The 23,116-nt window shown below is 40.1% G+C and overlaps 1 protein-coding gene and 1 pseudogene across 5 annotated transcripts in view; one reads left to right on the forward strand and one right to left on the reverse strand.

Moving 5' to 3' along the window:
* Nucleotides 1-23,116, reverse strand: part of CACNB4 (calcium voltage-gated channel auxiliary subunit beta 4) — a 210,910-nt gene that overhangs the window by 117,276 nt on the left and 70,518 nt on the right. For 3 of the 5 annotated variants that reach the window (XM_006921070.2, XM_006921068.1, XM_006921072.2), the window contains exon 3: nt 19,815-19,821. The exons of the other annotated variants lie outside the window; for them this stretch is intronic. In XM_006921070.2, the coding sequence (XP_006921132.1) occupies nt 19,815-19,821 (7 nt within the window). The remainder of the gene's footprint in view (nt 1-19,814; nt 19,822-23,116) is intronic. 5 annotated transcript variants of the gene reach the window in all.
* Nucleotides 10,321-10,439, forward strand: LOC112470592 (annotated as a pseudogene).

A 23,116-nucleotide genomic window follows, 5' to 3' on the forward strand; every position in this document is an offset into this window, starting at 1 on the left:
AACTGGTCACTCACAAGCCGAATCAACTAATAGGTTGTGGAGTCTGCCCCTAGTGTTTGGATCTACACAGAATGAGCAGTGCACCTGCAAGTCACCTAAAGGTTTCAACTCCATGCTCAGGCTGATCCCAGAATTACAGAGGAAGAATCTTAGTGACAGACTCAGTCCGACCTCCCCCAAAGGAACTCTGAGGAGCTCCCAGAAAAATGAACTCAGAACTCCAAAAGGATCTTGGAACTGACCATCTCTGTTCCATGATTCTCTGAACTGATGGTCGGCTGAGTAGTGAGAAACCCCTGGGAGCTTTCTGGGACTTTTCAGATCGCAAGTCACCAGCTTTTGATCAAAGGGCCTCGGGATACCACCACGTCTAAGTTCCAAGGGTCAAATTTCAAGGATATTATACTTCATTGCAGCAAGAGGTGAAAAGTAACTAAGGGATTTGCAGCCTCTTAGCTGTGACTTTAAGAGTTATCCAGTTGAGTGATTGGTTGAGAGGACAAAAAAGAAACTACCCTGTGCCCTGGTCCACTTCTCCTGCCAAAAGTTACGAAGTTACGATGAGAACAAGTCTGAAAGCCTTGTGGCTCATCTTGCGTTGGTGCTTCCCACCTACCTCTCTCATCACTGAGTAGCCTCCAAAACCACAGAGCCCCAAAAAGGCTGCCTTCCGTTTTGAGGTTTCTCTGCTGACTGTGTTTCTGACCCACTTCCTTTCAAGTCATCTCTCATTATAATCAACAGTTCAAAGTCAAATGATCCCATGAAAAGTCATTGCCTGTATGATTCTGTTAAAAATTCCACATGATTCTCGGTGGGGAGGTTGTTGTTGCAATTTGACAAATGCCTCAACTCAGTTCAATTCAGCAGAGGAAATGGTATGGTCCTCGACTAATCGGGAAAGTTCTCTCATGTATCTCACGGAAATATTACTCTCAGTTACTTTTTGTTGGCTTCAAATGGAGGGATATGGAGTTCCTTTCCGCTACCTAAACTGGGCTTCGCAGTACAGGAAACCCACGGAATTGACAGCAAATACAAAGGACTAGCATTTCATTACTCCATTTGTTTGGAAAAGGAGGAAAGGAGAAAGAGAAAAGCCAAGAGTGAGCAGATCAGCTCAGAGTTTCAGACAGCCATGATCAAAACAATGGTGTAGATTTGGAAGCTAAAGAAAATTTTGCTATCCAATTTTCCACCCAGGTTTGTCCAGAATTTAACTTTTCTAAGCCGGTATAGTTATGTGTTCTGCAGCAAGACCCTGAGAGGTTAGGGAAGAAACAGAGGGACAGAGTTTGGACTCCTCATCGGTGCTCCGAATTATAACACAAACCCAAGGCCTTTGCTCGACAATTCAGCTACGGGCATTACTTTGCCCTTTGTTTGTGTTTAAATTTTGCTAAATGACCACAGTGTGCTAGATCATTTTCTCCCCCTTCTGCTTTGCAAGAGCTAATCCACTCACTCATTTGCCTCTAGAAATCTTCATGACATGGCAAGCATTAATATTGTAACTTGTTCCCTCCCTAACAGGTTTCAGACAGGTGGTGCCGGCAGGGCAGCCAAAGAAATTAAAACAAAATAAAATACTACAATCAGTTTCCTGAGTCTTCTGAGTTTGAATTTAGACCTCACTACCTAGGCAAGCATGTCCTTGAATTTCTCTGGGCCTCATCCACAACCTGGAGATAATAGTTTTAGACTTAATGAGTTAATATATGAATGGTACATAGAAAGTTCTTGGCACATAGAAGGCAGAGGAAAGAATTGGCTTCTTTTTTTTTCAAAGGTAAGTAGTATGAAATCAGGGCTGCCTATGTAGGCCAGCTCCAAGGGACCCCACACACTGCAATTTGTGACTGGTACTCCTGGAGCAATGTAGTAGGAATACTATGCAGCAGGGTGGCTAAGAGCAGGGGCTCTGGAACCAGACAGCCCTCGTATCCCTGCTGTGCCACTTCCCAGAAGAACAACACTCAGCAAGCTACTCTGCCTTTCTGTGCCTCCATTTCCTTATTTATAAAATGAGGACTATCCCAACATTATTGTGCAGATTAAAAGCCTTGACAGAAGAAAGTGCTCAGAATGAGGTGCCTGGCACACACTCAATGCTCCACAAGCATCAGCTGCTTCTTATCTTTGGGTCTGGCCCGAAGCCCTGGTACCTTTTGCCTCTGGGATGGGATTCCTAATACTTGCCCATGATGCTGCCCTGGTCTTGTCAACCGGGTCTCAGCCAACAGAGCTGAGATCAGCATCCTGCCTCCTGTTGCCCTACTTAGGTTCATGCCAGCCTCCTCCCGGCTGCCTACCTGCTTCATCTGGCGAGGCCGATTGCTCCTTATGCTAAAGCTGGGTGCAAGCCCAGGCCACCACAGCCTGACAACAAACCTCTCAACCCTTCAGCCAACCCACCGAACTCTGCATCTTTTCTGTGTGTCCTGGGTACCCACTGCTCTCACACTGACCTTCCCAATGTCCTGGCCTTTTGTCAAACTAGAATTCTGACCTCCATCACGCCCACCAGCTACTGCACTGCCCTAACCTAACCTGTCACAAGCCACTGCCAAGAAAATGTCCCCATGAAAATCCTGTAACACATACTACTACAGGTTCTTACCAAGGAGGAAAGAGGAGAGTGAGAAAGACAGAGAGAAACAGAGAGAGACAAAGATAAAGAGGAAGACGGAAAACCCTAGAGACACTCAGGGGAAGAACGAATATAAGGACTAGTTCCCCTCCTCCCTGCCATTCTTGATGGCTCCAGGAAAAAATAATACTTCATAATTCATAAAAGAGTGAGCGTAGGTAAGGTAAAAAATTCCCATGGCCTATTCAACTTGCCAGAAAATGACAGATCTCTTCCCATGATTGACGTATTACTCAGAAATCTCTCGCTTTCTAAAATTTCTGTTAAAAAAAAATGCCAATCTCTTGGCAAAAACATTCCATACAGCTGCAATTTTCATTAACGCTACACAACTTTATTCTCTACTCTCCTCCAAAATGAACTGAGGAGACTGGTCCAGCTGATCTTCTTCCTGTTGCCTATACATTGGTCAGCTAGTATTATCATTGCTAATTTAACAATTACAGTCTCCAATTGCCAACTGCTCCGCACTATTTTAGAGGCTGGGAACTCGAAGATCAACAATACGTGACTGCATCCTCCTGAAAGCAACCCGAGGGATGGTGTTGTATCAATAATGGATATCCTTGAGACAGAAACTGAACCAAGGAGATGGTTGCAATCGAGCTCTCAATTTTGAGAAGCTCCAGTGAGAGCTGGAGAATAATTTGATTCTTTTTCTGCAAAGGGACAGCAGGAGTGAGAAACAGGAAAGGGGGATGGAAAGGACCAATTTCACTCATGAACAGGGCAGAAATGAGTCAGCCATCAACTTACTACATGGCCTTCGGCAAACCACGTCCCATGATTCCAAAGCTGGTACAGAGCGTAAACAGTTCAGTTTCTTTTTTATGTAAAATTTGTAAAATTTTGTTTTCTATTTCGTTACTGCTTTTCGGTAGAAATTCATGTTTTTCCCTCCTAGCAGGAGTTTTTCTCTTTAATGTGATAACACAGTTTACGTACAGATTCATTCAATTACCTAATACCCATAAATGCTTATTGAGTACCTACTAACTCCTCCAAACAAAAATCAGATGGTGTCAGCTCCTATTTGAAATCTTTCAAAGCTTCTAATTGCTCTTAAGATAAAGACCCAAATTTCTATCATGGCCTCAATGTTTTTCTTCTCGCATCTCTTATTTTGCACTCTGTCCCCTTCACTCTCTCCTCTACAGCCAGCCTGACCTTTTGTACACATCATATTCCCTCCCACCACCAGACTCTGACTATAATGAGCCCTTTGCCTAAACCCCACACGTGCCCCCACCACACCTCCACGCACACACATTAGTGAGATTGATGAGTTAACATTTGCCTTTAGAATGTGAGTTCTACGGAAAGAGGAATCAGATAGCTTCTTACTCACCATTATATCCTCACTGCCTAGCATAGTGCTTTGCGCATATGCAACTTCAATAAATATGTAAATAATTCACGACGGCCCTGAACTCCTTGGCTACTTCTGCACTGTGGCTGTCAAAATAGGGCAATAACTTAGAACAACAATGAAATGCTCACAAAATGAAATGTGCATGTTTTTCATACATTTCATGAACATCCCTAGAGGGTCCTCACCAAGTTGTCTTCATGCCCTGACTGAGGGAGAATGGTCCTGTCTAGAATCAGATTCTTACAAATTAAATAATCTACATGTGATATAGAGGTGTCGTTTTAACAATGTCTCTATTTCAAAGAAAACATAATTTATAATGTGTTGATAGATTTTTTTTCTTTTTGGTGATAGAGAAAAAGCCCCATGATGTTTCATACCTCATACCTTTGCACACGATGTTTCCTCTGTGTGGGAGGCCACTTCCACTCTGCCAAGCCCCACCCTTGATTTTTCATTTTTCGTGAATTCATTCCTTCTTTATATCCAATGTAAATGTCACTAAGACCTTCCTCAAATCCCTCAGACATTAGACAGTCTTACTATACTCCCATGGCACTCTATTCTCCTTTCTACACGTCTTTCTACTCATGGACCCACCACATGATAGTGCGGTATTAGTAATTCATCCAGTAGACTTGTTTCTTCCACTATAAAATGAACGACTCAAGCAAGAACCAGGTCTTGTTCAGCTTTGTACCCCAAATGCTTCATTCCATAGAAGAGCCTCAGTAAATATTGGCAGCAGGAACTGAACATGAAAAGAATACCCAGATTTTGAGCCCCAATGACACTGCCTCCATCATAATTCATGCAGCCTAGTCTAGAAGATGTTTGAGATCTTATAAGAAATCAACACAGAAGGGAATGAGTCAGAAATTGTGAGGCCAATTTTATGGCTGCTGTGGATTTAGGAAACAAACCACAAAATGAAAAGGAGTGTCAGGAACTGAGGTGTAAGCTGGATTCAGGTTAGTGACAGAGGCTTCTCATGGGTGGAATCTATGGGCAGAGGGGATATTGGTGGACAATGAGCAATGGTAGTTAGGGTCCTTGGGTGTTTCCCAAAACTTTTTTGCCTCAGAATGTATTTTTGGAGATACATCTATTTCCTTTCGTAAAAGAGTTCCAGACTATGTACCCCTCCAGGGCAGGTACTATGTCTTATTTGTCTTGTTAATGTACTCCTTTCTAAGCAGAATCTATCACAATAACTGGAAAATAGCAGTTCAATAAATACACAGGGAAAGCTGAATAAGCTAGTATGATATTGATGACCTCAATAATAAAACATAGCACTGAGTGGACCACATGTCTCAAGTTCTATCATATCTCATGCAGCCTTAGGCACCAGAAGTGCTAGAACCTCAACAGGGGAGTAGGGAAACTGACTTACTAAAAAATACTGAGCTTAAAGTAGCAATACTCATTCTAGGTTCCACCTACAAGTAGACCTAGAGCTTTTTAAAGTACTTCTAGATTTGAGTAGGGCTGTCTCAGGTCAACTTCGGGTTGACAGTTTTTAGTTTCTGAAACTCACTGAGCGGTTATGAAAGAATAGTGGGTTTTGGTGCATGCTGCTGAACTTTGACTTCTGTATTATTCTAGATGACTAAAAGCCCTAGTATCTATTCTCCATTTCCCCCTTTTAGCAATAAACCCCATTACACCCCCAATTTTGGCAAGGGATATGACTCTTGAACTAGGAAATATATTCCACAGCCTCCCTTGCAGCTAGATGTGACCTTGTTCTTGGTAATGGAATGTGAGAGAAAGTAATGTGTCCAACTTACATATCACATCCTTGAAAGGATACTGATTTCCCACCACATCGTCTTACTCATTCCTTTGGACATGGTGCTAATGAACCAATTTCTGCCATACCGGTGAATGATGAAGAATAATTAGGCTAGAGAAACTTGAGTCATTAAATTACCTTTAGAAAGAGCTACTCTGCTATCCTGGACTGCTCTCCTGTACTGTTAGGTGAAAAGAAAGAAACCTCCATCTTATTTAGGCACTTTACTTGAAGATCTCTTTTGTGAAGTAGCTTATGCTTTTAAATACCAGCTGAAAAAGTAACTAAAATATATACAGCTCATTATAGCAGGAACAAGGCAACCAGAAAAATATGCCCAGAAGATAGGCACTGGACTCAGAAAAGGGCACCTTCTTGGTTGTGTCATTTCTTCTAACTCTTCTTTCACAAAATGCTCACAAAACCAAGATAATGGTCAGTCATAGCAAATCCCCATCCACCCCTCATCCTTAATAAGATCAGAACATTGTTATGTAAATATTAAACCACTATAAGTCTGTTTATTTTCTGAAACTAAAGATTAGAGACAAAAATAAAATGTTAATAAGCTGAAAACATATAAATTGCCATTTTTTATACTGCTCTTACAAAGCCCAAATGAATTCAAAGAAAATCTTGAACTCTATTGAGTTTTTGAAGTAGACCACTACAAAGGGAAAAAATATTCACCACCTTTTAGCAAAGTCCATAAAGATTTCTTCATGAAGATTTGGATTTTCAATATAGTCGCTCTTAGTTCCCAATCTGTTTGGTCATTTCCTTTGCAGTACTGGATAGAGAATTAGTTGGAGCACTAAGTCCAAAGCCTTTCCCCAAGAGGCACAAACAGAAACAGGCTGAGTTACTTGATCTAAATTCTAATTCTCAGAAGTGATTCTTACATCAAATACTCAAGGAAAATAGCAATCATCCTCATAAAGAAAAGGATAAATTTGGGGACAAATAATAAACTACTGCACATTTATACTGATTGAAAATAGAGGAGAATGTAAAAAAATAATAATCCCTTATATCTGTAAATATGTCTCATAAATCCAAAAGCATAAATAAATTCAGTATAGAGACTTTGGTAACACACACACACACACACACACACACACACACACACACACACTGGGCTTTGCGAAGTTGTTTAGCAATGTATTTTTCCTAATAACAGAAAGTGACTTCTTAAATATTTAAGAAAGATAAATTGGAAATTAAACGTACCGATATTCAAATAAATACTTAGGTGCCATGTACTTTACAGCATCCAAATTCACTGCATTTCTGAACCTTGTGTGGGAGAGTAAGCCATAAGTACTACTTGACTCTCAGGTCTTGTGTACCTTAGAAATCTATTTTCTTTTAAACTGAGAAAGGCAATAGCATCATAATTTTTAAAAACAGTAGTTTAAAACAAATTATTTCTAATATTCCCTCTAAGTTATTATTTGAACATCAAATTAGCTCTAAATAAGTATAAAATACCACCAGATAGTAAACTAATAATTAGTGAGTATGGAAATAATGTCAAATTATAATGTTCCCTAAGTTTCTTGGGCTCCTCTAACCATCCATTTAAACCCATGGATCACAGGAACAAGGAGTAACTGTCTTAACATAATCTGGATATGTGTACACACAATGAAACAGATGTAACAGACACTAGTGGTCAATTGCAGAAAGCAAGGAAAAAATTCATAAACACATTGCTTTCAGAGTACTATCGGCAAGCATTAGGAAAAGGAATATTATTAGTAAATGTTCAGATTATCTTAACTTAATGAGAAATTATGAGCTTTTCCCTTCCAGGTACCTTTAAAGCTTTCCATCAAAGCCTTGAACTAAAAGACAATGTCAGGCAGATGACCTGTGGGCCTCAACTAATATAGGCTTAATTAAAAAAAAAAAAAAAAAAAGATTATCTACTAGAATAGCAAGGCATTAACCAACACGGCAACTTTGGAAATCATTACCTGACCTTCAATCAAGGCAATCAACTAAAAGTTTGGCGAGAATAAAAGGCCCAGCAGGCAAAGGGATGACAGAGCTAACTTTATAACTGGAAAGGCATTCTTTTCCTTTCCCATTCGGTTCTTGTTGGTCGTGTTTACCTCATTTAACGATATACTTGATGAACATACAACAACCAGAAAGATCTGAAGGGTTAGTTAGCAATCATGGGAAAGTTTCCTAACATCACACAACTCTGAAACAATAAGAGAATAAAATGTATTTTTCATTTTATTCATCCTCCATCTAGTTGTCTACTGTCATCTCTACTTTACATCTTTCTCACTTTATCCTTACTTCATCCATTCACTACACTTTCCCCCAAACCTGTATGTGTTTACAATCCAGCTTCCTGCTGCTTCTTATGCTTGAAACCGACTTAAGCATTTTTTTAATCTATTGAAATTTTCCACAAGTCTTCTCTTCATGAATCAATTCTCTATAAAGAAATCTTCCACTGCCAGTTCTTTCACAAAATTTTTGTTGTTAAAGCATTTCCAATGAGTATATTTATTTCTCTAATCATAAATAAAGTTTTTTAAAGTGGCATTGTAGAAAACATGCAAAAGTCAGAAAAGTACAAAGTCAAGAATAAAAAGCTACTGAAATATGATTACTATTAATACTTTGGTGTCTTTCTCTGTATGCATTTTGTTTCACATTTAGAACATGCTATATGTAAACTTTTGTATTCTCTTAACGATAACAACTCAAGCATTTTTTCACACTGCTAAAAACTCATAAACATGATTTATTAGAATTATATAATACTGCAGCATATAAATATAATGTACAGTTCCCATTATAAATAATGCTAAAATTTTATTAGTCTGCAATTCTTGGGCTAGACTCCCAGATATTCTTGGGTCAAATGTATAAACATTGTAAGCCTCTTGATTACATTGCCAAATGTTGTACAGAAAGATTCTACCAATTTACATACCTATCAGTTTGATGTGAAGTTCTAATTCTTAGCCCTATCACCAGTAATGGGGCAAGGGGGAACCTAAGGGTCTAATTTTATAATCTGTTCATTGAATATGCAAAATGTGGCATCTCACTGCTGCTTTACTTTGCATTTTTTGCTAATGAACATATATATGTGAAAAAATATATATACTGCATTTTTTCATAAGCATGGCAAATCTACCATCTCTGAGTGAGTAGTTTCCACATCTGAATAACAGACTGTGATGTTCTTGTCTCTCTTGGGATAAGGTCTTATGAAGATGGCATCTGAGGCAATGGCTCTCGATAATGGCAGAAGATCAGAATCACCTGAGATTTTTTACAACACTCTTACACTCTGGAAACTTAAACTGAGTAGAAGGTCTGCCACCTATATTTTCTAAAAATCCCACTGCCATTTTGGTAGGCAACTGAATAAGAAGACCACTGGGCTAAGACTGCAACAGTTAAATATCACACTTGTCAGGTGAACAAATGACTGCATGCAATTCTTTACATATGACAAAGACCCTTATATCCTAAACTATCATTTTATTCTATGTGCTGACCTTACATCCTTAAAGCAACTTATTCATCCTGTGAGATCTACTTTTACCAGGTGACATAACATTGCCCATCTAAGAATGATCTTGTTTCACATGAAAAGAAAGTAATCTAAATACTTATGTACCTTTTGTTTATATACCAAGCAATTGGCAGTATTTACAAAGTAGGAAGGATAAGCATCTAGTGTGAATTTCCAAAATGCACCTCTTCCAGCTCAAGGAGAGCTTCTGCCTGTATTCTATGGGCAGAATGGGCAAGGATAAGTATTCATATCACTTACTGATTTATGGTGATGTTTACCAAAATATGAAGTCCCAGCTAACCCTTGGACTCACACCCAATCCCACTCCCATCTCTAAGCCATCAATTACACTACTAAGCATTGTATTGGAACAGTTAATCACTACTGATATTGGTGTCACATGTCTTAGCATACTTATCAACCTGACGTAACCTGGGCTTAAGAAGTGCCCTCATCTCACTCTAGAGCTAGGTTACCTAACACTATAATGGGGAAAAATGTGAGGGGGAAAAGAAGATCTGATGTTAGAAAAGTTTCTCCCATATCAACTCTGGTAAATCCCATCCAGCTGGAATAAACTAGCATAAGAGTAGCCTGGGCCCAATCAGACTAGCATAAAAGTAGCATTGCCTGGACCTTTTGCTTAATCTCCTACTGGGGATTACAAATTGAACAGTTATAAATCATCAGCACAAAAAGGTCTGAAAGATTTTTTTAAAGATTGTTTCTTTCCCTCTCAGGCGCTAAAAGTGGTCATCCCTTACCACCATAGAGGGGCCATTCTAGAAAGAAGAGAGGAAGGAGGGCACCAACCTAAGTACTTACATCAGTAAGTACTGAGCATGAATACTTATGCTGTCAGGTCAGAATGAAATGAGTAAACTTATGTCCTTGACAAATTCAAGAATGAAAAACTCACTCCAATTTTCCAACAAGAAAAGCAAGGGGTCTACGGCCATGCCACCCTGAACAAGCCCTATTCCATCCAATCTCAGAAGCTAAGCAGGGTCGGGCCCTGTTAGTACTTGGATGGGAGACCACCTAGGAAAAGCAGGTGCTGTAGGCATAAAAAATAAAAAATATGGGATTGTAAGCTGACAAGGTCCTTGCAATCTGTGAGGTCAACCAAGGGTTGCCTCACCTAAAAAAAAAGAAAGAAAAGAAAAGGAAAGGAAAGAAAACAAAAGAAAAGCAAGGGACAGATTTTCAAAATTAGGTAAAATATGAATCTAAATGAATTATTTTATTTGTTCTGCAGATAAATTCTCCAAAGTATCAGCATTACCATGCCAACCACCTTGTGCACTCGGCATAAATTGACAATGATGGATACGCTATTTGAATTTCAAAAATTAAATATTTATATGGCAATGAACATTCTTTATGGTTTACTACTACAGCTCAGAGCCAGTGCTTCAATCTCTGGGCTTGGCTGAGTTCAGAGAGAAGCGAAGTGAACATTGTGTTTCATTCTGTTCATCTCTCCAGGGGCTATCTGCCTGCCTTCGGATTGTTTCTGCCATGGACTTCATCCTCAAAAAAGCCTCAGGACAGAAAAGCTTGGATGCCACTGAGCATAATAAGCTGTGGTGATGCATCCAAAAAAAAAAGAGGCGGGGACTTTGTTGATGTTTTGAACTAAGTGAAAGAATAAAAGCATTAACAAGTGTACCAAACTTGGTGATTGGAATTAACAAACCAGGACACATATGCAAAAGTGTAATCACAAGGTCACACGTTCGCACTTAGGCATTTAGCTGTGTGTCACTGTAAATCATCAAGCTAGCACTTTCCCTCCCCTTCATTTTTTTTATTTTTCTATATTTAGTGCCATTATAAATGCTGTTAACTCAGATTACTTAGTACCTAGGCACAAGGAGAGTGAATCATAATTTTGATGAGATCCACCAATTTAAATGTCTTCCCTTTTGTGTATTTCCATTTCCAATGACAGTATCTCAGTCACTATGTAACATTTTCTAGTGTTCATTCTTGATGATTTACATATCTGCATAAATTTGCCTGAAAAATGTCTCCATATATATTCATTAGAAATTGTACCCCTCCTTTTGAAAATTTGATTCTATGAAATAATTTTTGTATTCTCTTTTTATTACCAAATAAAATACAATTTTTTAAAAGCTCTTAAGTTTTAGATGGAGGATACACTAATTTAGAAATCAAAGTAAAATCTTAACTTTTTTTCAAGTCATTGGCTATAAATTAATGTTATCATTTTTTTTTTCAAAGAAAAGTCAAAGTGGACAACAGCAAGAGGTGGACAAACCAGGCTCCTACCCAACACGACTTCTCCTATGTATTCTTCTAACTGTCTCTCATTAACTAACGTCCACTTGCTTTCTGGCCCCATGAGCTCTCCAGATCTTAAGCACCTCCGATTTTTCTAATACATCAGCCATTCCTATGTCCACTTCACCCAAACCTTGGTGTAATCTTAAAAATTTCTCCTCTATCCTATACCAGAGTGGATAAACAGTCTGATTTTAAAAAATCAAAATTATTCTAGAGACTGAGAAGTCCAAGATCAGGGTACCAGCACATTTGGGGTCTGGTGTGAGCCCTCTCCGTGGTATGCATAGGCCCTCCTTGGCATATCCTTACATGGAGGAGAGAGCAAGCTCTCGTGTCTCTTACTCCTCTTATAAAGGCACTAATCCTATCATGACCTCATCTAAACCTAATTACTTCCCAAAAGCCCCACCTTCAAATACCATCACCCTGAGAATTAGGGCTTCGACATACTAATTGGGGAGGGGTGTGACACAAACATTCAGCCCACAACAGCTGCCCAGCTCTCCTTCTGAATCTATCATCGGTTTTCTCCTCGGTCCACACAAATTGTCATCAACCTGAAACTCCTACCTCATCCCTCTTCTTTTACCATGAACAGATTATCTCTCTTCCCTCTTCCCAGGAATTCTATCCCACAAATTAGATCTCCTTCCATTCCATTTCAGTGGAAGAGGTGTCCTTCTTCCTTCTAAGGTTGATCTCTTCACCTATGCTCAGAATTCCAATTTCTCTGCCCTCATTTGTTCTCTGCTGTCAGTCTAACCCATGTCTCTCTTCTGGCTGTTACCCATTCATTTTCAAAAACCACCACCCTTCCCAAGGCTTGCCTCTCCCCATTATAAACTATAAACCTATTTCTATCTTTGCTTCATAGTCAACCTTACTTTCTCATTCAAAAGTCAGCCTAGGCATCTCCTGACTTGGAAGCCTTGTAAGAGCACAGCCCTCTCCAGTCAGAGATTACATATTCTCGCTGCAGGGTCTCCCAGGTCCAGGTGCCACCACAACATAGCGCTTATCACACTTTGTCCTCCACACCCATGCCACACCTGTTACACAAAACGTGCTCTCTGATTTTTTTTTAATAGTTGAAAGAGTTCTACAAATTATGGGATTAACCTCATTCTCCGTAAAGGAATTCCATGAAGCACACTGTGATTCTTTTCACTCTCTGACACACGAACGTCACGGCACTGATCCTGAGGAAGCCACAGTTTCAACTGAGTGAGCAAAGAGAACAAAGGAGCAGTAAGTCGACTGCATCAGAAAGAGATTACCATGTGCAGAGACACAGAATAAGAGATGTGAGAATTTTCAAAACTTAGTTTCAGAAAATGACAAATAAATCTATTTACAATCTTGCTAATAATTTGTTTAAAATGTCACCTTAGAATGTTATTTTCCAGTCGGGAGTTGGTTAATTGTATAGCAATGTAAAGTGACATAATTTAGTGGGAATACATTTACAATGAATTACATATGGATTACAAATTACACTAAAGTTCTTTCAAAAACTGCATGTCTAAATCCTATTTATCTTTCGACCTTTGGTTACATTAGAAAACATCTGATAGAAGCCTGCTCATGATGAAATTCAGCTTATCTCTAACATGCTCCCATCAAAATAGCATTTACTGAATCTCTTAGAAAGAAGGCTTGACTATTGCTCAAAACAATGGAATTGGGCAGCTCATCACCTTCTAACTTGGAGCTCAGTTCCAGATTAGCATTAGGACTCTGAGCACAGGAGTTCCACTTCGGCGACTCAAGCTAGCTATTAACCCATAACATTTAAGACCAAAATTTCAGATTAGATGGAGCCTGGCCGGGGGAACCAGTGTTCCCAGAAGTTGGCTTTCACAGTTGTTAAACTCACTGTGGAATATCTCTTCATGTTGTTCCCTAAGGAGACAACTGGGTTTAATTCCTTCCTTGTCTCCAGGTAAAGGAATTGACCACATGACTTTTCCTTTTCTCATCTTACAATCCTACATATGTGGTTTGGAATTGGGAGTGGCCATTAGGTGCCAAACTCCGAAAATGTGCCAAATACCATGCCCGTAATTGAAAATGGGATGTGAAGGATGTGTCTCTAACTTCCTGAAGCCATAATAACCATCTGAATGCAGAGCTTCTGAAAGTCTTTCTTTGCCATGAGCTTAAGAAACAAATAATCCTTTTCTTCATTTTTCCATTTTTCTGGCTTCCAAATTAAAAAAACAAAACAAAACAAAACTTTATCTACAGGGGTTAAAAAGAGATGCTGAAAGAGATATTTCTAATGATCTCTTGATCATTCCAAATGGCAGTTGTCTTAATGTGGCTTCCCCCACAGCGGAACCTAAAATAAAGGACTTTAGGAAGTGATCTCAGGGAGAAAGGACAGTGAACTAGCCAAGAAGGAAAAGCCAATGAAAAATGAATTCTCGATTTGCCTTTTCAGGTAACGGCCTCAATCCCACTGAGGACTTCTGAGCAACAGTAATATGCCCTTTGAATTGCCTCTCTGGAGGATGACAGGTTAGCATATTTATCATCAACTCTCCTGACCCATTGGTTGAGAGAGTGTTAACTCTTTTGCATTTGGAACAGGCTTTAGCAAAGACTGAGTAAACTCCAGAGGCTTCAGAAGTAAAAGCCCTGAGGCAAAAAGAAAGAAGGTAAGCAGGCTTCATGCATGAGAATTGGCCACCGCAGCTGCAGCTGAAATCAGAGGCGCCCAAGGTCCAAGACATGGCATGGGGCCCAAAGAGTAACAGCTATAAGTATATGTGGCTATAAGATTCGCTATGCAGTGTGGCCAGCTATGCTTACTATTTTTAAAAAAGCACTCTTCTCTTCAGTTTGCCCCAAATTCCTGGGGATTTTAATTAATAACAGTGTACATTTGCTCCCTGTATTATTAGTTTATCTTTCAAGTAATTAAGAATGAAATGTAAGGGCAACTATAGCTTTGGGAGGTTGTTAAGTACATAATGATGGAAGGAAAAGAAATACGATAACTGTTGGCAGGAGCCACTAAGTGGATACCAACTCTGGAGGGCTTTTATTTACCAACACAAAGTTCCAGCCTTTTCTGTAAACAGCATAGCTGTTTCCTGTGTCACTATGATAGTTCTTGACAGGTGTGAAATCAAACTAACCCCTTGGGGAGCAAATTTAAGTGTCTGGGAAGGCTCCAACCAGGCCCTAGCCACTGTGTCAATCAAAACATGTAACTCTTAGCACCATTTCTTCCTTTATTCGAACTGGGACCCATCCTGTCACCCCAAGAAAGAGGTGATCCTGTGAGCACTTAGTCAATGCAAGCTGAACATTTCACATCTTTTAACTGACCTTTACTCCTATAAAATCAAGGTCAAGCCATGTCACTAAAGAAGCTTTGGAAATATTCTACTTCCTAAATTGCAAATGGTTTTGTAAGTACTACAAACAGAAAACTTCAGTTCTCAGTACTGTCAAAATGACACTTTTATAGGCTTCCAAATTCAGTATTATTGTTTTCCTCACACCCACTGACAAGGCTGAAATTGAGTGTATCTCACGAGTCGACTCTGGTGCCTTTTTTTTTTTTTTTTTTTTGGTAGGTGTGGAAAGAAAGGACAAGAAAACATCTTGAGTAAGGTCAGGGTCAGAGATTTGAACCATGTTTTCTTAACACATTTTTTATCACTAACTATATCTAGAAACACTCCTTGAGACAAAGTAATTTGTAGATACTATTTTTGTTTGACCTAGGAAGCCCAGGCCCAGGGACAGGAACTAAATACCTGGGGCCCAGGAGAGATGATATTCATGGGAGCCAATGAAAGTTGAGTTAGACTAGAAGGAGCATAGGGCAAAAGTGACAAAGCTAGGATGAAACAACACAGCAGTGAGAAATCTGTAGGCCGGGGGAGGCGAACAAGTTACATGAGGTGCCAGGTAAGGAGTCAGAAAAGTAGGGTACTTCCAGAGGCTACTTCTCTGAACAAAGTGGCATGGGCCACTTTTAAAGGTGAAATGAATTAACCCAAAGGAACGCATTTCAAGAAAATCAGTCTAATGTGCCAAAAAGGTTTAAATTTTTCTACCTGCAATCTGGAAAAGGGTCTCTTTTCTGTAGCATGTCTCTTGGGTTCCTCAAGCAAACATTACTGCCTGCCTAGCCTACATCTAGCAGATACCATCACTGAGGCCAGGTTCATTTTAGTCCACTGATTTCTACTAGCCTTGCAGATTCTTACAGTGACTTTGTGTCTAAGCAAAATTAGAAAACACACTTGAGGCCCATATGCAGATCAAATCGGGAATTTGCTAAATTTGTAGAAACTTTGGTTTTTAAGCTTTCAGAAGTTTATTTTGAACAAGACATACTCCAAGTTATTACTGGCCCACTGAGTTGGCAAGCTTAAATGCCAACATAACTACCAACATGACTATCCCCTTAGATACACACCAAGAGTGTTTTTAAGTAACTTTAGATGACAAAAGTAAAAAAAATGTACCTTGAAAATTCCCCCAGGCAGTGGCGATGAACCACAAGGCCAACGCAGTTACAAGGTCAAATGAAAAAGATATCATATGTAAACTTTTTGAGTGTAAGATTTATGGGTTGTTAAATTATGTGACCACCACAAAAGAGAGCTTTAGTACATTAAATTTGATAAGCATTAGCAAAAAAGTAAGGCACTAAATTTATAGATAAAACGATTCAAAACGTAACACCACAAACAGACATGCTTCATGAAAGTCTGTTTTGTCATTTAGAAGTCCTGGGAACCTGACGATAATGCCTGGCACCCAGGCCTTATGTTGTAACACAACCTACCAGTACCTGTTAGAGCTATCAATTGCTCCTGAGATGAAGCAAAGTTTTCTTTGGCCCAGTTTACTTAAACATTTACTACAGCTTCCCAAATACCTTTGATTCTACTGAAGTCTTGGAGGGCTGACCTTGCAAAAAAGTTCAAAGCAGTTCAAAGTCTGCAAAGGGAAAAGTCTGCTCTTAGATAAATAGCTGGAGCAAGTCCTTATTAAGAAGACAGGCTGTCTTCTGTTTTGTTGTTGTTTTTCTCATATCACCATATAAACAATGACTCCAGCCATGGTAATCTTACAGACAATTTAGTTGGATTCAAGAAAGGCATTGCCAATGGTAGACATTAGGATAGAATTTTTTAAAAATCCATTTGCTTGCTGACACCATCCCACTAGCCAGCTTAGAGAGCCTGCACAATATAATCACAGCATTCGTTTTCTATACATTTACTGAATGAGGCTCAAACACAACCAATTCAAGGCTTAACTTTCCCCTTTGTGTTCATTTGACTGTGAGTGTCAAGACCCTCGTGTATTTCCTGGACAACCAAAGATTAATGGAGTAAGAACCCTTGAGATGCACTATAATTCAGGGGATTGGAGCAGAGAACTCAGAAACTCCAACCATTAATGCTGGGTCAGCCTACAACTTGCCAAGTGACCTTATATAAGCCTTCTGGCTTTCTGTGTTTTCCATCTGCAAACTGAAGAATGTGAGTGACTCAAATAAATAGCCCAGTACCCACTCCCTTCCTAAGAGTTTTATCTTTCTTTCCCATCTGGAGCTGAGTAAACCTGCCACTCCTTTCCACTGCTAAAGAATACAGAAACCACAGACCAGTTTTCGGATTTTCTTTTGCTTGATTGCCTCTCTTCTGAATAGCAGTTTCCAAAACTGAAAATCCAAATATCTTGCTTAGGAAGCTAAAGAAAAGGAGGGAGAGACTAAGTCGTAGGAAATGTCGTCACACAGGCACAGGAAAGGCTCAAGAAAAGCTCTGGTTTTCCAACTAACAGCTCTTACCTGTTGGTGTTCAAGGAAAAATAACACAGATCTAGTCCCTAGAGATGAGGTGTGCTGATGGTTGTATAAATACACATCACAGGGTATAAGGGCCGAGGGTTTTTTATTTCACTGTGAAAAAAAATAAATTAGTAAAATACTTACACTCTGTGGTGGGGTGAATGCTGTACCCTGCAAAAAAGATATGTCCATATCCAGATCCCTGGACCCTCTAGGTGTGGCCTTACTCGGAAAAGGGGTCTTTGCTGATGCAATTAAGTTATGAATGCTGAGATAAGATCACCCTAGATTATCCAGGTAGGTCCCAAATCCAATGACAAGTACCCTTAGAAGAGAGAGAAGAGGGGAAGACACAAAGACACTGAGGAGAAGGTGACATGAAGAGGGAGGCAGAAATTGGAGCGAGATAGCCCCAAGCCAAGAAGTCAAAGAATGACAACCGCCCCCAGAATCAGGAATCAGCAAGGAAAGGTACCTCCCCTAGAGTCTTCAGAGGGAGATGACCCTGCTGACTCCTTGATTTTGAACTTCTGTCCTTCAGAACTATGGGAAAATAAATATCTATCGATTTATGGCACCAATTTGTGGTAATTTGTTATGGCAGCTTCAGAAAACTAATAGACACTCTATCCACCTACAATCAAATCCCTAAATTAACCCCTTTTTAATCAATTAAGCCATCTTTTTCACTACTACCATCTCACTTACATAGCAGACATCATCTGAGAATATGTCTTAATATTTTGCAACTCTATTAGTCTATTACGTTCGCACGTATGACAAAAGCCACCCAAAGATCTCCAAGTCAGTTCTATCTTCTGGAAACAAATGTTTAACAAGTAGTTGAAATTAAGTTAGAAACTATGTGGTAAGTGGAAAGGGAACATCATCTGACGTCCCCAAAACTAGTTTTGTATCCTAACTCTGCCACATACTACCTGTATAAACTTGAATAAGTCCTTTAATTTCTCTGACCTTCAGCTGCCTTATTGGTAAAGTGGAAATAAAAGTACTAATACCCCACAGAGTTATTATAAGGCTCAGATCGCAGATGTGAAAATGATTGGGGACCGTACCGATATCAACCGTGCTCGTTATCCTTGCTGTTTGACCTCTCCTCTACAAATAGGCAAAGAGAGAACTGAGTGATCCATTTAGGCGAATCAACAATGAATTTGGCTAATAAATGGCTACTCATGCCAAATCTGGATCAGGATGTTGTTTTATTCAACACATACTCCAGAAGGTCTATTTGTACAGGTGGCCTCTTCCCTGAATTCAGCACTGTCTAGTTGAATCTGTGAGAATCAGCACATAAGTGGGCAGACAGGCCGACTGGCAGTCATGTGTGTGTGTGTGTGTGTGTGTGTGTGTGTGTGTGCAGGGTCATAAGCAAGTGACCAACCCACCACCACCACCACCATCAACAAAGTAGGACAAGTGTGTTTAGTCTCACTCACTTCAAAGTCCAAAATTACCTTCTGCTTTTCTCTCTCACCTCAGTGCCAATGCTGGGAACTCTCACCACAAGAGAGCCCGACTTTTATTTAAAGAACTGTTCTTGCAGCTTTCGTGTGGTGACAAACGCTGCCACCAGCTGCTCAGCACAAGGAAGCAGGTGGGAACAGGGAGGCTATCTTTTAATTAATTACTCTGATAATCAACCACTCCGAGGCTTACCCCCGATATCCATTAGATGGCGCCATGGCGTTTCTTCTCAGCTCCAGCACGAAGAACAGCATTCACTTCAAGCAAGTCAGGCCAGATCCTTTTGCGTTTTCTACTCTCTTTAAATCCGATCTCATCTACTGGTATCTTCCAGAAAAGGCTCAAAATTTTTTATCAAGTGATTGTATCCTTTCCTGTTTGCCAGCTCAGCTATGGATTTTTTTTTTTTTTGGTCTTATATCTTTCGAGGAAATCATTTGAATGAGATTGTGGTATAAAAAGGAAATAAATACTATGTCATTCCATCATCTTGACAAAAAGCATACCTATTTATTAAAAAAAAAGAAAAAGCCCTGGTCTGCTCCTCTACCCCCATCCTAATTTACTGAACCAAAATCCGCAGGGGTAGGACCTACGTGTGCAGTTTTCCAAGGCTCCTGAGGCAGTTGTGATTCTGCTGGGAACATTAAACCAGAGCTGAGAGCATTAAACCTCTTGGTATAATTAAGGCCGCGGGTAGTGTACAAAATAAATCATTAGCAGCCACTTCATTTTGTTTAGGTACCAGGCCATGCTACCTAAAAGTTAATTGAAAATTATTAACCCAACTCCAGGACATAACTAGTACTTTGCAACCTAAACCCTCTTTCAGTGGTGCTTCGTGAAATAAATGCTTGGCGGGGAGCATCCAACTAGCTTTCTATTCCCATAGTCATTTCTTCCTTGTACTCTCAATAGTAACACTACCTACTCATCTCACAAGAATGTTAATTTATGGAATTTGAAAGCAATTTAAACAAATCTTGTTGACTGAAATGGGCGACATAAGTGTTGTGTCAAATCAAGCCCATAACCTTTTCTTAGAGATTTTAAGAGTATTGTATTAGTCAGCTTGGGCTGCTATGACAAAATATCACAAACCCGGTGGCTTAAAACATAGCATTTATTTCTCACAGTTCTGAAGGCCGAAAGTCAGAATCACGGTGCCAGCATGGTCCGGTTCTGGTTACGACCTTCTTCCTGGCTTACACACACAGCCACCTTCCTGCTGTATCCTCACACGGCTGAGAGAAATCTCTCTCCAGTCTCTACTAATAAAGGGACTAATCCCATCATAAGGGCTCCATCTTCATGGCCTAATTACTTCCCAAAGGCTACACCTTCAAATACTTTCGCATTGGGGATTAAGACTTCAATATATAGACTTGGGGAATGGGGACACAAAAATTCGATCCATAGAAAGTTTTATCTACTTACTTGACCTTTGCTCCTAGTCATACCTTATGTTGAACCTATATCTTCCATGATGATGTTCACTTACACCAGCAAATGAGTTTCTTTCATCCAACACCCACCTCACTCTGCAGTCTCTCTTAGAGCAAGAGCATCATTACCGTGGCTCCACCACATCCACATGGCCAGACCCACCTCCCTCTAAAACCGCAGTAACAGAGTCTGCACAGAGTGGGGCTAAACATGGGCGCTCCGAGACCGGACCGCCTGCTCCCAATCTGTGCACCATCCCTTATTAGCAGTGTGGCCTTACACAAATGACTTAACCACTCTGCACCTGGTTTTCCCATCAATCTTCTTCACTGGGTGGTTGTGAGACTAAGTGGATTAGAACCAGTGAAGGGCTTGGAATGGTGACAGGACTTGATATTCTTTCAGTGAAGTTATCTGTTGTCATTACTACTGGGTGGCTCCATCTGGATGCATCCCAGACACTACAAACTCGACATGTCTGTAACTGAACTCATTACTTGCCCCTCTAGCCAGTTCCACTCTTGGATCCCTTTCTCAGTGAACAGTGTGTCACTGTGGACCTCGTTGTCCAAGCTGGAAGAAATCCATAACTCCACATGTACTTCCTCTACATCCACCCGACAAGCACCAAATCCTGTCCACTCCACTTCAGAACGGCAGTCTGCATCTACCCTCCGCTCCTAGTGAGCACATGTGCTGGTAAAGGGGCCTAAGCTGCTGTAGGGACTGGTGCCTGTGGCCTCCAGGCAGAGTATGGAGAAAGGTACATGGGGCCCTGAGCCAGCTCTTCCACTCTCACTGTCCCAGAGGCCTCTTCACAGGCCTCCAGCCTCTCACCTACAGATAGTTACTGAAGAATAACAATAGCTAAGGCTTCTATCAGGTACCGTATCTCACTAAATCTTTTCAACACCAATAATCCAGCAGTACCTATGAGATAGGTACTGCTATGATTTCCATTTTACAGATTAAGAGGGCAGGATGCTAAAGGTCATGGTTGGTAACTAGCAGCCAAGATGAAAACCCAGGAAATCGGGCCCAGAGTACAGGTTCTTAATCCACAGCCACTGCTTCTCAGCACACTGGGCCTGGCCCAGGGCTGGGTGCCGAGGGGAGGTAGGAAAGTGGGTAGCCAGAATGGGACATGAGACCCAGCTCCTGCCCTCCTAAAGTTTACACCCAACTAGGGGAGATGAAACATATATGTTCCTGACAAAACTATCATCAGAAAAGGCAATGTCCATTCGGTTAAAAAAAAAGAAAAATGAGCTGTACCCAGTACAAACATTTTGGGAGGATGAAGTTGACATCGAGCCAAGATTTCAGGGAAGGAATGTGGGAAATGTGATTCTGATGGGCTGCTGAGGAGAATGTGAGTCAAAAGGGTCAGTGAGAGCTTTTCAAAGCAAGTGAGATGGCAATGTAAAAGATACAAGGGAGATTTGTGAGAGGTAGTTTCAAAAATTGTCTTCTGCCACTCTGCCAGGCAAAGATGCTGACAATGACCAGCTCTCCAAGGAGCGGTCTGTGGCACACCAAAGCCTTCACGAACCATGCGCCACTGCAAGAGGGCTGTGGCTGTCTTCCTTCCCTTGCTTGCTGCAGACATGATCACAGACGTGTCTGCCCCTTCACTATCTGCAAGTACCAAGAATCTTTTTAAACAAAACTTTCAGAGTCTCGCAACTGCTTGATTTGCAATGTAGCAATGTTTTTACAGTGAAGGTTTTTGGGGGGAAGGGGGTTCCTCCCTCACCCCTCTATCTCTTACTTAAAAAAATCAAAAATCAAAACGAAACAACCATGATGGCACTATTTTATTCAGCAAATTAGGAATATGATTTTTTTCAGGAAGATGATTTTTTTAAAATACTAAATAATATGGAGCTAATAGAAATCAAAGATGTCTGCTTGGCTTTTTCTTTACACATACATACAAGGAATGCTACCAAGGTTATACAATGACTATACTGTAAATTTCTGCAGTGGAAGATTTTGCAGATACTTCCCTAGAGCAAAATGTTTATTAATGAGATCTAATTAATTTTAATAAGAATTCTTCCACGATCAAATATGCAACTTATGCAACTAACTAGTTGTGGCCTTGGGCAAGTTAACCTCTCTGAGCCTTGGTTTGTTCATCTATCTGTCATCTATCAAATATAATTAACAATGTATAACTTACACCACACAGGGCTGCTGTGAAAATTAAATGTAATCACATACTATAAAGTAGGATTCAAATGTGTGCTATGGCTATTATTATTCTTATCAAATAAATTATAGCAGCATCAAAATGAGCTTGCTGCCATTCTACGTGGTGCTGGTGATGACACACGACTCAAACGGAAGAAGCATGTTTAGTTATGGACAGTAAAGAGGTTAATGTCAATAGCACTCCTATTTGAAATAAATTAGTGTTTGTATTTTGTGTCGCAGAAAGTCTCCATTTAAATTAATGAGTGGAAAGTTTCTTGAAAGCACCAATTATTATATTCCAAATTTTTAAAACACATCTTATCAGTGAACATAACACAAAGTATGCATTCCACTTCTGTGTAAATGAATTTCAATCTCCAGGGCCCACATAAAACATGAAGTTCTGCCTGATACTGACATTTCCTTCCTATAATTTAAAGACATTCACCTGTACCATTTGCTTTACTGTCCAG

Source organism: Pteropus alecto, unplaced genomic scaffold (genome assembly GCF_000325575.1).
Source record: "Pteropus alecto unplaced genomic scaffold, ASM32557v1 scaffold3, whole genome shotgun sequence".
In the NCBI taxonomy this organism is placed as follows: domain Eukaryota; kingdom Metazoa; phylum Chordata; class Mammalia; order Chiroptera; family Pteropodidae; genus Pteropus; species Pteropus alecto.